This window comes from Salmo salar, chromosome ssa22 (genome assembly GCF_905237065.1).
Source record: "Salmo salar chromosome ssa22, Ssal_v3.1, whole genome shotgun sequence".
Taxonomy (NCBI): Eukaryota; Metazoa; Chordata; class Actinopteri; order Salmoniformes; family Salmonidae; genus Salmo; species Salmo salar.
The window spans coordinates 2,806,653-2,820,764 of record NC_059463.1 but is presented as its reverse complement, the minus strand read 5'-3'; the positions used below and the strand labels follow the sequence as shown (position 1 = coordinate 2,820,764).

Here is a 14,112-nt window from a genome sequence, read left to right as displayed (position 1 = left end):
CGCTTCAAGTTTCAGCACCACAATGTAAGTTACTCGAATCTGGCTTATTGTGAGGTCAATAACTCTGATAAATACATCATGAGCAAGAAACATTGTTTTTTATCAAATCAATTATAGAAGTAGCAAGCTATCAAAGTTTACCTCCGGTCCTACTTACCATCTAAAGCGCTCTCCTTCTCAAACTGAACAGAATATATAGGCTAGTCCGCGCGCACGATATTATATTTATGATTTTTATTTTGGGAAAAAGCCTTTGTCTCTCTTCCTGAAGACCACTGAAGGCCTACACTGCACAGCCACTGGTTAGGCAGCACAAAAAAAAGCAGTCCGGGCTCAGGGTTGGAATATCCATTGTAGTGTGTAATGAAGCCTCGTTATATTTACGCCATACCAGCAGTGCAAATGACTCAATTAAGTTCATTTTCATCAAAATATTACTTTGCTCTCTGCTTCTCCGAGCACGCACTTCGTATAGCCTATGGATCATTTGATTGACACCACACTAAATACCCTAAAGGCGCACTTGATATTGCGTGCCCAGCTCAGAATCAGAGATGAGGGGCGGCGTCAGGCCTAATAAGCAACTAATTCTAAAACACTGAGAAATTATTGTGCTGACATTGCTTTCATCAATTACAAATGACATGACCCTCCCCCTTTCCTTGCAGATCCCCATTCTGTACATTTTGAACCATCCCTTACATGATTCCTCAAAATTATTTGTGAATACAGGCCCTGGGCTCTCTCTGGCTTTACCTTCAGCCAGTCTGGCCATGAGCTGCAGGCGCCCAGTGGTGCCCAGGTCGATGCCTGTCCTCTCCAGCTCGTCGCTGTCCAGGAAGGAGCTGGCAGTGGAGGCGTCTGTGCGCTCAGTCACATGGCCCACCTTCATCGGCCGGCCAGCCAGCTCAAAGCCGTTCAACTGATCCAAAGCCTTCTTGGCACACTCTGTGTCCGAGAACTGGAGAGAAAACACATGCCAATGAATTGACTATGTTTACATGCACACTAATCAGGATTCATAAAGACATTGGAGAATCAAATTCAAGGAGTTTCTCAAGCACTTAAAAGTCATTTTCAATGACCTCAATTTTATATTTAATTGTAGTAATATAGAAAAAGCACTCCGCCAAAAAATGCATGCAAAAAAGTATGCTTTAACAATAAGAACAATGAATGATCTTCCCAATGGCATAAAGCATTAACTTTCACATTATTATTACATTCTAAAATATGTCAGAATAATGTGGGCTCTAAAAATGGACTACATGCATTATTGGCGATTTTTTTTTATACTGGAAGATGCTCCTGACACAAACACACTGTCCATGTAGCGGTAGCTAATCATGATATAATGGAACGCATTCCATGGAAAGCCAAGTTGAACTCAACATTCAATGTTTTCTTGCTTATAATGTCGGCAAATGGTTTTACCGCAATGAGAGCAACAGACTAGCAATATGTTCGGAACATTGAATTGCAATAAAACTGCAGTATTGAATTGCAATACATATCATATTGTTAAACACTGCACGACAAAAGTATGTGGACACTTGCTTGTCGAACATCTCATTCCAAAATCATGGGCATTAATATGGTGTTGGTCCCACCTTTGCTGCTATAATGGCCTCCACTCTTCTGGGAAGGCTTTCCACTAGATGTTGGAACAATTCTGCGGGGATTTGCTTCCATTCAGCCACAAAAGCATTAGCGAGGTCGGCACTGATGTTGGGTGATTAGGCCTGGCTCGCAGCCGGCATTCCAATTCATTCCAAAGGTGTTCGATGGGGTTGAGGTCAGGGCTCTGTGCAGGCCAGTTCTGTATGGACCTCGCTTTGTACACAGGGGCATTGGTATGCTTAAACAGGAATGGGCCTTCCCCGAACTGTTGCCACAAAGTTGGAAGCACAGAATAGTCTAGCATGTCGTTGTATGCTGTAGCTTAAATATTTCCCTTCACTGGGGGCCTAACCCGAACCATGAAAAACAGCCCCCAGACCAGTATTCCTCCTCCACCAAACTTTACAGTTGGCACTATGCAGTCGGGCATTTAGCGTTCTCCTGGCATCCGCCAAACCCAGATTCTTCTGTCGGACTGCCAGATGGTGAAGCGTGATTCATTACTCCAGAGAACGTGTTTCCACTCCAGTCAACACTTGGCATTGCGCATGGTGATCTTAGGCTTGTGTACGGCTGCTCGGCCATAGAAACCCATTTCATTAAGCTCTTGACGAACAGTTATTGTGCTGACATTGCTTCCAGAGGCAGTCTGGAACTCGTTAGTGAGTGTTGCAACTGAGGTCATACGATTTTTATGCGCTACACGCTTCAGCACCCCCGTTCTGTGAGCTTGTGTAGCCTACCACTTCGCGGCGGAGCTGTTGTTGCTCCTAGAGGTTTCCACTTCAGAATAACAGCACTTACAGTTGACCGGGGAAGCTCTAGCAGGGCAGAAATTTGACGAACTGACCTGTTGGAAAGCTGGCATCCTATGACGGTGCCACATTCGAAGTCAATGAACTCTTCAGTAAGGCCATTCTACTGCCAATGTTTGTCTATGGAGATTGCATGTGTGCAACTGTCAACAACGGGTGCGGCTGAAATAGCCAAATCCACTAATTTGAAGGGGTGTCCACATACTTTTGTATAAATAGTGTACATATAGAATCGCAATATATATCGTATCAGCACCTAATCATCGTGAAAACATCGTATAATGAGATCCCTGGGAATTCCCAGCCATAAATAATATGGTCGTTGTGGTATAACGTTTATTTCCCATCAGATTACAATATATGTCCATGGAAACCGGATTGTAAGGGAAATTGTTCTATTTGCAAAGCATGTAAACGTTTTAATCGAACCATTTTATTATTCTGAGTATTCTCAATAATCGTAGTATTGTGTGCATCCATTGACTGGATTGAATGTGCTACTTACAGTGATGAAGCCATATCCTTTGGATCTCCCCGTCTCACTATCCATCATGAGCTGAATACTCTCAATCTGGTGGAAGGAAATGGATAACAGATTAAAGTCTTCATAGCACTGATATATTGTAGACCTACAATCTGTCTCCCCCCTAGTTTTGTAGGACTAGGCTATTGGTGGCATTCAAGACAGGGTCGTTTTTATTTATCTCAGTTTGTCGGGTAGCCTGTCTTTTCGGTCATGTTGTGGTATTAAAAAGATGCTAATGTCTCCAGTCATGTGAAATGACATAGAATTGGATGAAATGGGTTTCTATATTTTTACAACGCCTCTCACCTTTCCAAAAGGCTCAAATATTCCTCGTAGCATCTCCTCTGTGATGTTAAAGTGTAAGGATCCGACGTAGAGTCTCATCGGGCCAGCGTTGCCCTTCTGCAGGTTGTTGGCCATGGCAGCAGCCCTGTTTTTCTCAGCCTAGAGAAAGCACATACAAAGTGAACGTAGGGAAACGGTGCAGATTGCCTCAGGCTGTTAACATAAAGGCTGTCAAATGATTTAAAAGAATGAGTAGAGTTAACCGCCGAGATGAATCGTAACTTTAAGAAATTGTTTAAATTCGAAGCTAATTAGGTATAATATATTTTGATAATAGGGGAGGAAAACACGTTTTTATTTGCTTTGTAATTTTCACATTTGCATAAGTATTGAGACCCTTTACTCAGTACATTGTTGAAGCACCTTTGGCAGCGAGTAAAGCCTTGAGTCTTCTTGGGTATGACGCTACAAGCTTTGCACACCTGTATTTGGGGAGTTTCTCCCATTCTTCTCTGCAGATCCTCTCACGCTCTGTCAGGTTGGATGGGGAGCGTTGCTGCACAGCTTTTTTCAGGTCTCTCCAAAGATGTTCGATTGGGTTCAAGTCCGGGCTCTGGCTGGGCCACTCAAGGACATTCAGAGACTTGTCGCGAAGCCACTCCTGCGTTGTCTTGGCTGTGTGCTTAAGGTCATTGTCCTGTTGGAAGGTGAAGCTTCGCCCCAGTCTGAGGTCCTGGGCAGGTTTTCATCAAGGATCTCTCTGTACTTTGCTCCGTTCATCTTTCCCTTGATCCGTAGGGATGGTGTCAGGTTTCCAAGTGACGTGGCGCTTGGCATTCAGGTCAAAGAGTTCAATCTTGGTTTCATCAGACCAGAGAATCTTGTTTCCCATGGTCTGAGAGTCTTTAGGTGCCTTTTGGAAAATTCAAAGCGGGCTGTCATGTGCCTTTTACTGAGGGGTGGCTTCCGTCTGGCCACTCTACCATAAAGGCCTGATTGGTGGAGTGCTGCAGAGATGGTTGTCCTTCTGGAAGATTCTCCCATTAGTACAGAGGAACTCTGGAGCTCTGCCAGAGTGACCATTGAGATCTTGGTCACCTCCCTGACCAAGGCCCTTCTCCTCCGATTGCTCAGTTTGGTCGGGCATCCAGCTCAAGAAAGAGAGTCTTGGTGGTTCCATCATTCTTCCATTTAACCTCTACAAGATCGATGTCGGGACGGTCGAGCTAACGTAGGCTAATGTGATTAGCATGAGGTTGTAAGAAAAAAAAAATAAAAATCAGGACATAGACAATCTGATATGGGCAGAAAGCTTAAATTCTTGTTCATCTAACTTCACTGTCCAATTTACAGTAGCTATTACAGTGAAAGAATACGATGCTATTGTTTGAGAGTGCACAATTATGAACTTGAAAATGTATGAATAAACCAATTAGGCACATTTGGGCAGTCTTGATACAACATTTTGAATAGACATGCAATAGTTCATTGGATCAGTCTAAAACGTTGCGCACACACTGCTGCCATCTAGTGGCCAAAGTCTAAATTGCACCTGGGCTAGAATAATTCATTGCATTTCAAAAAAGGCATGGTTTTTCTTAGTATTATTTTTTACCAGATCTAATGTGTTATATTCTCCTACATTAATTTCACACTTCCACAAACTTCAAAATGTTTCCTTTCAAATGGTATCAAGAACATACATATCCTTGCTTCAGGTCCTGAGCTACAGGCAGTTAGATTTGAGTATGTCATTTTAGGTGAAAAATGGGCGGATCCGAATGATCAATGGAAATAGGATGCACCTAAGCTAAATTTTGAGTCTCATAGCAAAGGGTCTGAATACTTATATAAATAAGGTATTTCTGTTTTTGATTTTTAATACATTTGCTAAAATACAAAATAAACAAATGTTTTCGCTTTGTCATTATGGGGTATTGTTTTTTCAAATGTTATTTAACCAGGTAGGCTAGTTGAGAACAAGTTCTCATTTACAACTGCGACCTGGCCAAGATAAAGCAAAGCAGTGTGACACAGACAACAACAGAGTTACACATGGAATAAACAATAAACAAGCCAATAACACAATAAACAAGTCAATGACACAGTAGAAAAAAAAGAAAGTCTATATACAGTGTGTGCAAAAAGCATGAGGAGATTGGCAATAAATAGGCCATAGTAGCGAAGAATTACAATTTAGCAGATTAACACTGGAGTGATAAATGAGCAGATGATGTGCAAGTAGAGATACTGGTGTGCAAAAGAGCAGAAAAGTTAATAAAAACAGTATGGGGATGAGGTAGGTAGATTGGGTGGGCCATTTACAGATGGACTATGTACAGCTGCAGCGATCGGTTAGCTGCTCAGATAGCTGATGGTTAAAGTTGGTGAGGGAAATAAAAGTCTCCAGCTTCAGCTATTTTTGCAATTTGTTCCAGTCACTGGCAGCAGAGAACTGGAAAGAGAGGCGGCCAAATGAGGTGTTGGCTTTGGGGATGATCAGTGAGATATACCTGCTGGAGTGCGTGCTACGGGTGGGTGTTGTTATCGTGACCAGTGAACTGAGATAAGGCGGAGCTTTACCTAGCATAGACTTACAGATAACCTGGTGCCAGTGGGTCTGGCGACGAATATGTAGCGAGGGCCAGCCGACTAGAGCATATAGGTCGCAGTGGTGGGTGGTATAAGGTGATTTGGTAACAAAACGGATGGCACTGTGATAGACTGCATCCAATTTGCTGAGTAGAGTATTGGAAGCTATTTTATGGATGACATCGCCGAAGTCGAGGATCGGCAGGATAGTCAGTTTTACTAGGGTAAGTTTGGCGGCGTGAGTGAAGGAGGCTTTGTTGCGAAATAGAAAGCCGATTCTAGATTTGATTTTGGATTGGAGATGTTTAATATGAGTCTGGAAGGAGAGTTTACAGTCTAGCCAGACACCTAGGTATTTATAGTTGTCCACATATTCTAGTTCAGAACCGTCCAGGGTGGTGATGCTAGTCGTGCGGGCGGGTGTGGGCAGCGAACGGTTGAAAAGCATGCATTTGGTTTTACTAGCGTTTAACCTGTTAGGGCTAGGGGGCAGTATTTACACGGCCGGATAAAAAAACGTACCCGATTTAATCTGGTTATTACTACTGCCCAGAAACTAGAATATGCATATAATTATTGGCTTTGGATAGAAAACACCCTAAAGTTTCTAAAACTGTTTGAATGGTGTCTGTGAGTATAACAGAACTCATATGGCAGGCAAAAACCTGAGAAGATTCTGTACAGGAAGTGCCCTCTCTGACCATTCTTTGGGCTTCTTGACTCTTTTTATTGAAAACTTAGGATCTTTGCTGTAACGTGACACTTCCTACGGCTCCCATAGGCTCTCAGAACCCGGGAAAAAGCTGAATGATGTCGAGGCAGCCCCTGGCTGAAAAACATTAGCGCCTTTGGTAAGTGGTCTATCAGAGGACAATCTGACTGAGGCGCGTGCACGAGGCGACCCCATGTTTTTATTTTCTCTCTCTTTGTACTAAAACACAGATTATCGCTTTTTTACGAGAAAAATGGCATAAAAATTGATTTTAACCTGTTAGGGCTAGGGGGCAGCATTGACACGGCTGGATAAAAAACATACCCGATTTAATCTGGTTACCACTCCTACCCAGTAACTAGAATATGCATATACTTATTACATATGGATAGAAAACACCCTAAATTTTCTAAAACTGTTTGAATGGTGTCTGTGAGTATAACAGAACTCAAATGGCAGGTCAAAACCTGAGAGATTCCTTTACAGGAAGTGGCCTGTCTGACCATTTGTTGAACTTCTTTTCCATCTCTATCATTTACTAAGGATCTCTGCTCTAACGTGACACTTCCCACGTCGTCCATAGGCGCTCAGAGCCCGGGAAAAAACAGAATGTCGTCATTCCAGCCCCAGGCTGAAACACATGATCGCCTTTCTCAAGTGGCCGATCAAGAGACACTGGCTTATGCGCGTGACCCCGACCGCCCCGCCTTTGGGATTTTTTCCTCTGTTTGCCGAAAAGGAGATTCCCTGTCGGAATATTATCGCTTTTCTACGAGAAAAATGTCGTAAAAATTGATTTTAAACAGCGGTTGACATGCTTCGAAGTACGGTAATGGAATACTTAGAATTTTATTGTCACGAATTGCGCCATGCGCGTGACACTTCTTTACTATTTCGGATAGTGTCTGGAACGCATCGAACAAAACGCCGCTATTCGGATATAACGATGGATTATTTTGGACCAAACCAACATTTGTTATTGAAGTAGCAGTCCTGGGTGTGTATTCTGACGAAGACAACAAAAGGTAATGAAACTTTTATAATAGTAAATATGATTATGGTGAGTGCTAAACTTGCCGGGTGTCTAAATAGCGAGCCCGTGATGCCTGGGCTATGTACTTAGAATATTGCAAAATGTGCTTTCACCAAAAAGCTATTTTAAAATAGGACATATCGAGTGCATAGAGGAGGTCTGTATCTATAATTCTTAAAATAATTGTTATGCTTTTTGTGAACGTTTATCGTGAGTAATTTAGTAAAATGTTAGCGAATTCCCCGGAAGTTTGCGGGGGGTATGCTAGTTCTGAACGTCACATGCTAATGTAAAAAGCTGGTTTTTGATATAAATATGAACTTGATTGAACAAAACATGCATGTATTGTATAACATAATGTCCTAGGGTTGTCATCTGATGAAGATCATCAAAGGTGAGTGCTGCATTTAGCTGTCTTCTGGGTTTTGGTGACATTATATGCTGGCTTGAAAAATGGGTGTCTGATTATTTCTGGCTTGGTACTCTGCTGACATAATCTAATGTTTTGCTTTCGTTGTAAAGCCTTTTTGAAATCGGACAGTGTGGTTAGATTAACGAGAGTCTTGTCTTTAAATGGCTGTAAAATAGTAATATGTTTGAGAAATTGAAGTAATAGGATTTTTAAGGTTTTGAAAATCGCGCCACAGGATAGCAGTGGCTGTTACGTAGGTGGGACGAATTCGTCCCGCCTAGCCTAGAGAGGTTAAACAGCGGTTGACATGCTTCGAAGTACGGTAATGGAATATTTAGAATTTTTTTGTCACGAAACGCGTCGGGCGCGTCACCCTTCTTTACACTTCGGATAGTGTCTTGAACGCACGAACAAAACAGAGGATATTTGAACATAACTATGGATTATTTTGAACCAAACCAACATTTGTTATTGAAGTAGAAGTCCTGGGAGTGCATTCTGACGAAGAACAGCAAAGGTAATAACATTTTTCTTAAAGTAAATCTGGCTTTGGTGAGGGCTAAACTTGGTGGGTGTCTAAATAGCTAGCCCTGTGATGCCGGGCTATCTACTTAGAATATTGCTGTCACGTCCTGGCCAGTATAAGGTTAATTGGTATTGTAGTTTGGTCAGGACGTGGCAGAGGGTATTCGTTTTATGTGGTTCGGGGTGGTGTGTTTGTTGAAGGGGCATTTGATTTAAGTATTCCGGGGTTTTTGGGCACTGTTTGGTTTTCATGTATTCTATGTTTAGTCTAGTATGTCTGTTTCTATGTTTGGTTAATTGGGGTTGGGACTCTCAGTTGAAGGCAGGTGTTGTCTATTTGCCTTTGATTGAGAGTCCATATATTAGGGTGTGTTTGTTTGTTATTTGTGGGAGATTGTTCTGCGTTTAGCCTTATGCTTTGCCAGACTGTTTTTGTCGATCGTATTCCTGTTTGTTATTTTGGTGTTCATTTGGTACTTATTAAAACGTCGAGATGAGCATTCACATACCTGCTGCGTTTTGGTCCTCTTTAAAACCTCTTGACGTTACCCTAGGATAGGGGGCGTCACAGCGCATTTTGGAAGAGATTTGCGCCCATTTTCAACGGCCTACTAATCAAACTCAGAAGCTAGGATATGCATATAATTAATACATGTGGATAGAAAACACCCTAAAGTTTCTAAAACTGTTTGAATGGTGTCTGTGAGTATAACAGAACTCATATGGCAGTCAAAACCCTGAGACAAATCCTAACAGGAAGTGGAAATCTGATGTGTGGAATCACTTTCAAGCCTTTGCCATTGAACCACAAAGGGACTTATTAATCATTTAGCACTTCCTAAGGCTTCCACTAGATGTCAACAGTCTTTACAAAGTGGTTTGAGTCTTCTATGGTACAAACTGACCGAAAGAGAGGCTTGGAATGTTGGTCATAGGGGAGGGCCATTACTACTATGACGCGGGCGCCCATGGGAACCCTTTTGTTCCGAAACGTTTAGTAAGACAATGCAATCGTCCGCCTTGAATATTATTGAAGCTCTGGTTGAAAAAGGCCCTAAAGATTTGTGTTACACAACGTTTGACATGTTTGAACGAACGTAAATATATTTTTTTTGCACATTCGTGATGACAAGAAGGAACTATTGGGACATAAATTATTAACTTTTTCGAACAAAACTACATTTGTTGTGGAGCTGGGATTCCTGGAAGTGCCTTCTGATGAAGATAATCAAAGGTAAGGGAATATTTACAATAGTATTTTTGATGGTTCCAAGATGGCGCTAACATGTATCGCCTAGCCTATTTTTCTGAGCATACCACGTTGTTTATTGCAAAGTGTGATTTCCCAGTAAAGTTATTTTTAAATCTGGCAATAAGGTTGCATTCACGAGATGTTAATCTATAATTCTTTGAATGACAATATTACATTTTAACAATGTTTTCGAATAGTAATTTTGTAAATTGTAGCGCTGATTCACCGGAAGCATTTGAGGGAAAATATTTTCTGAACGTCACGCACTGATGTAAAATGCTGTTTTTATATATAAATATGAACTTTATCGAACAAAAAATGCATGTATTGTGTAACATAATGTCCTAGGAGTGTCATCTGATGAAGATTGTCAAAGGTTAGTGCTGCATTTAGCTGTGTTTTGGGTATTTGTGATGCATGCTAGTTGCTTTGAAAATGGCAGTGTGATTTTTTTGGGCAGGGTACTCTCCTAACATAATCTAATGTTTTGCTTTTGCTGTAAAGCCTTTTTGAAATCGGACAACGTGGTTCGATTCAGGAGAGGTGTATCTATAAAATGGTGTAAAATAGTCATATGTTTGAGAAATTGAAGTTATAGCATTTATGAGGTATTTGTATTTCGCGCGACGCGATTCCACTGGCTGTTGACAAGCGTCCCACTGGCCCAGAGAGGTTAACTGACTTGCCTAGTTAAATAAAGGTAAAAAAATTCAAATACATATATATTTTTTTAAGTAAGTTGGCCTATGACACAACAGCGGGCACAGGGACTAAGGTAGATCACTGACAACAACGAGACAGAGACCTGGCCTTGTGGTGCCAGGACAACAACCTCTCCCTCAACATGATCAAGACAAAATAAATGATTGTGGACTACAGGAAAAGAAGGACTGAGCACACCCCCATTGTCATCGACGGGACTGTATTGGAGCAGGTGAAGAGCTTCAAGTTCCTTGGTGTCTACATCACCAACAAACTAACATGGTAAGCACACCAAGACAGTCATAAAGAGGGTACGACAAAATCTATTCCCCCTCAGGAGACTGAAAAGATTTGTCATGGATCCTAAAAAGGTTCTACAGCTGCACCATCGATGAGCATCCTGACTGATTGCATCACTGCCTGGTATGGCAACTGCTCGGCCTCCGACCGCAAGGCACTACAGAGGGTAGTGCGAACAGCCCAGTAGATCACTGGGGCCAAGCTGCCTGCCATCCAGGACCTCTATACAAGGCGGTGTCAGAGGAAAGCCCTAAAAATTGTCAAAGACTCCAGCCACCCTAGTCATAGACTGTTCTCTCTACTACCGCATGGCAAGCGGTACCGGAACGTCAAGTCTAGGTCCAAGAGGCTTCTAAACAACTTCTACCCCCAAGCCACAAGACTCCTGAACACCTAATCATATGGATACCCAGAATATTTGCATTGCCCCCCCTTTTACGCTGCTGCTACTCTCCATTTATTAAAAGATATGAATGGATTTCGGATGCTGGGCAATATCAGGATAAGGTGGCAATCCCAAGAGATGAGAGACAAATATGCCCACTACATTAGGAGGATCGGGGAAATGAGAGTGGAGAATGGCTCGTTTATTCAGCAAATGATGCAGCGCTGGCATGAGGGCAAATCTGAGCTGGTCAGGGATGGAACCAGGGACTGGAAGAATTGTGCACTCAGGGAGAAGATAATTATAGTTTCCAGAGTGGAAGGAGCTGGAGATCAGGCTGGTGTCCAAGCAAACTATCAATGCGCAAGCTCAACTGACTATTGACGGAGAGACTCTCCATTGGCAGCAGTTGCTGCAGAGGCTCATAGCCCTGATACGCGTAATGGCCACCCAGAACATTGCGCTACATGGGACCACCGACAGGCTGAATGTGGAAATGCTGGGTATCTTTGATTTGATTTAAGGACCATGGAGAAGCTACCGAGAGAAAACATTGCTGACTGCAATGCAGCACAACAGCAGAGGGAAGAGGCCACTATGTGGACCACGAAATGAAGAAATGCTGAAATGTAATGTTGGACAATCCAATTCGATATGGAAATAAACAAAATTCGTTAAGGCTGGGTCATTGACAGAAAACTTATTTTACACTGCTCCAGCAAAACGAGGCCCGCCATGCATTTATGAAAGCACCTGTTTCCAAAATTCAAATGATCTCACTCTTTCTACAGTTCTACAGGATTATTAAATGATAATATGTTCAATAAAAATGTTATTTTTATTCTAATTGAAACAATGGTGGGGCCGTGCCATGTGTGATAACAGGTGTCATTATTAGTAATAAACTGTTACCTACTATAGGCAGTTGGCTGCACAGCGATTGAAACATTGTAACTCTCCGATGCAGGGGTTAAAGTAAAATTCCTCTCTGCCCGGTAAGGGACCTCCTATATGTGCACGCGCGCACCAACATTTTTTTATGGGCCTAATCATAGAATTACATATAGAATTAGAGCCTATTTCTTCCTATTCAAAAACGTGGTAGGCCTACCTGTTTGACAAACACAATTATGCTATCAATAGATGTCGGTATAGCCAAATCCTACAATACTGTCCCACGCACTCCTTAAATAACTCCGTGTCTATGAAGGACTTGTTGAGTTTGGGCTCAAATTGAGTGGGGGTATCCCATACCCTTTGTTAAAGAAAAGGGCAAAAGGGATATCTATTGTTAGCTTTATATTATATTAGGAAATAAATACATAAAAAGTATCCAGATTATATAAAGCATTGTAAAACAATGCTTAACTGTGATGCCTTATTGTAGAAACAAGCTTCAAAATGCCCGCGAAAGATGTGACTCCGATACATATGGGGATATATTGATTCCTCTCTATGACATTCTGAAGCTGATCTGCAGCATTTAATATTTAAGGAGACAAACAAATTTACTTTGCTATTCTGTCCCTATTAATTGAGCTTTTCGCTTTCTGAAAAGAGATGTTTGTTTAAACCCAAGCAGCTTTTAGGGAAGCACTTCTGTTTTTGGGTTATGCAATGGACGAGTAGCCAGCAGTTGAAGCTTACATTTTTCTGTCTCGGTAGAGCGTCTGTCTGGGTGGAAAGGTACATTTTGAAAGTGCCATGCTTAGATTCCTAAGGATGTCGAAGATGTAATTATTTGCAAACAAGACACTGATTTCATACTGTGTAAGAACTGCCCTCCTAAAACTTTAGTCCCCCAACCCATTCACTATGTTGACTGAGCTTTCCTCTCAAAAGCAGCACCCAATTGCCCCTAAACAAAGGATTGTGTTGTTAGTGTGTGCCTCCTTTCCAAAAAGCCCACCTTGGGGGAAGAGACTGTGGCCCAGAGCACGAAGTACCACCCAACACAAGTTGTAGTCTTTCAGAGACTTGCTTTCTCTTTTAAGAGTTTGATTATCCCTTCAAACTTAGCTTGCGCTGTTTTCAGGTCATGGAGTCGCACCTGTGTCGCATTGGCTGTCTTCTCCAGACTTTACACTTCGGTTGAACAGGTATCCAATTTAGCAGTGAACACTACCAGTGATTCATTTACAGGTTTTCATTGTAAATCGAGAGCAGAGGTAATCTCCTCACAAACAATCTCTCGTATAGTAGCGGCCAGCTCTTTCAGTTGACTGGTGTTGATAGCCGTCACGTTCCCACAGTTGAATTGTGGATGGACAAATTCTAGCTGCTCGTTTGTAACAGACCTGCTACTTGCTGAAGCGTAATAGACCAATGAATGTCCCACACCTTATTGAAAGTATTTTATGTTTAGTATTAGGAAGTTTTAGGAAATTTGTATGTTCCTTCTTAGTAATTTGCAAAAGAAATCCATGAAAAGGCCACACGTTCCAATGCATGTCAACAGAACCTCACAGAAACCTCAAAATAAACTGTTTTCTAAGACAATAACATCTCAGCCAAGGTGCATTCAACAAGGGAAATAGTTAACATAAGCCATTTGTTTTGTGTTAGCAGCGACCGTTTGTAACATTAGCTAACAGTCTGAGAAGGTAGTGTGCGGCGAACGCAAGTGTCTGTTTCAGGTCTTAACTGCCGCAAAAAAAATATAAATTGGCTACGTAGACTTTCCACTATATTTAGTAGGAATAGTGAAGTCATTTCAGCTTGAACATTGTCGCTAAAAAGTCACAGTAATCCTTACAAAAAGTAAATGTTTGATGCTTCACCGTAACATTTTGCAATGTTCATTCAACTGAAGTTCTTACTCTGGCAACATGTTCACCACAAACAGAAGCCTTGTTGAACTCGCCTCAGGTGTGATATAAATGTAAAATATCATACAGCTATTAGATCTTGCCTAGGCTACTTCTTATCCATGCCCAACATGAACTAGTCACAA

General features: G+C 41.8%; 1 protein-coding gene across 4 annotated transcripts in view; it reads right to left on the bottom strand.

Annotated features, from left to right (window-relative positions):
• The window catches only part of LOC106582636 (RNA-binding protein 39), a 51,218-nt gene that overhangs the window by 9,579 nt on the left and 27,527 nt on the right, over positions 1-14,112 (bottom strand). For all 4 annotated transcript variants that reach the window (XM_014165883.2, XM_014165881.2, XM_014165882.2 and 1 more), the window contains 3 exons: positions 3,268-3,405; positions 2,941-3,006; positions 757-961 (listed from right to left, as the gene is read on the bottom strand). In XM_014165883.2, the coding sequence (XP_014021358.1) occupies positions 757-961; positions 2,941-3,006; positions 3,268-3,405 (409 nt within the window). The remainder of the gene's footprint in view (positions 1-756; positions 962-2,940; positions 3,007-3,267; positions 3,406-14,112) is intronic.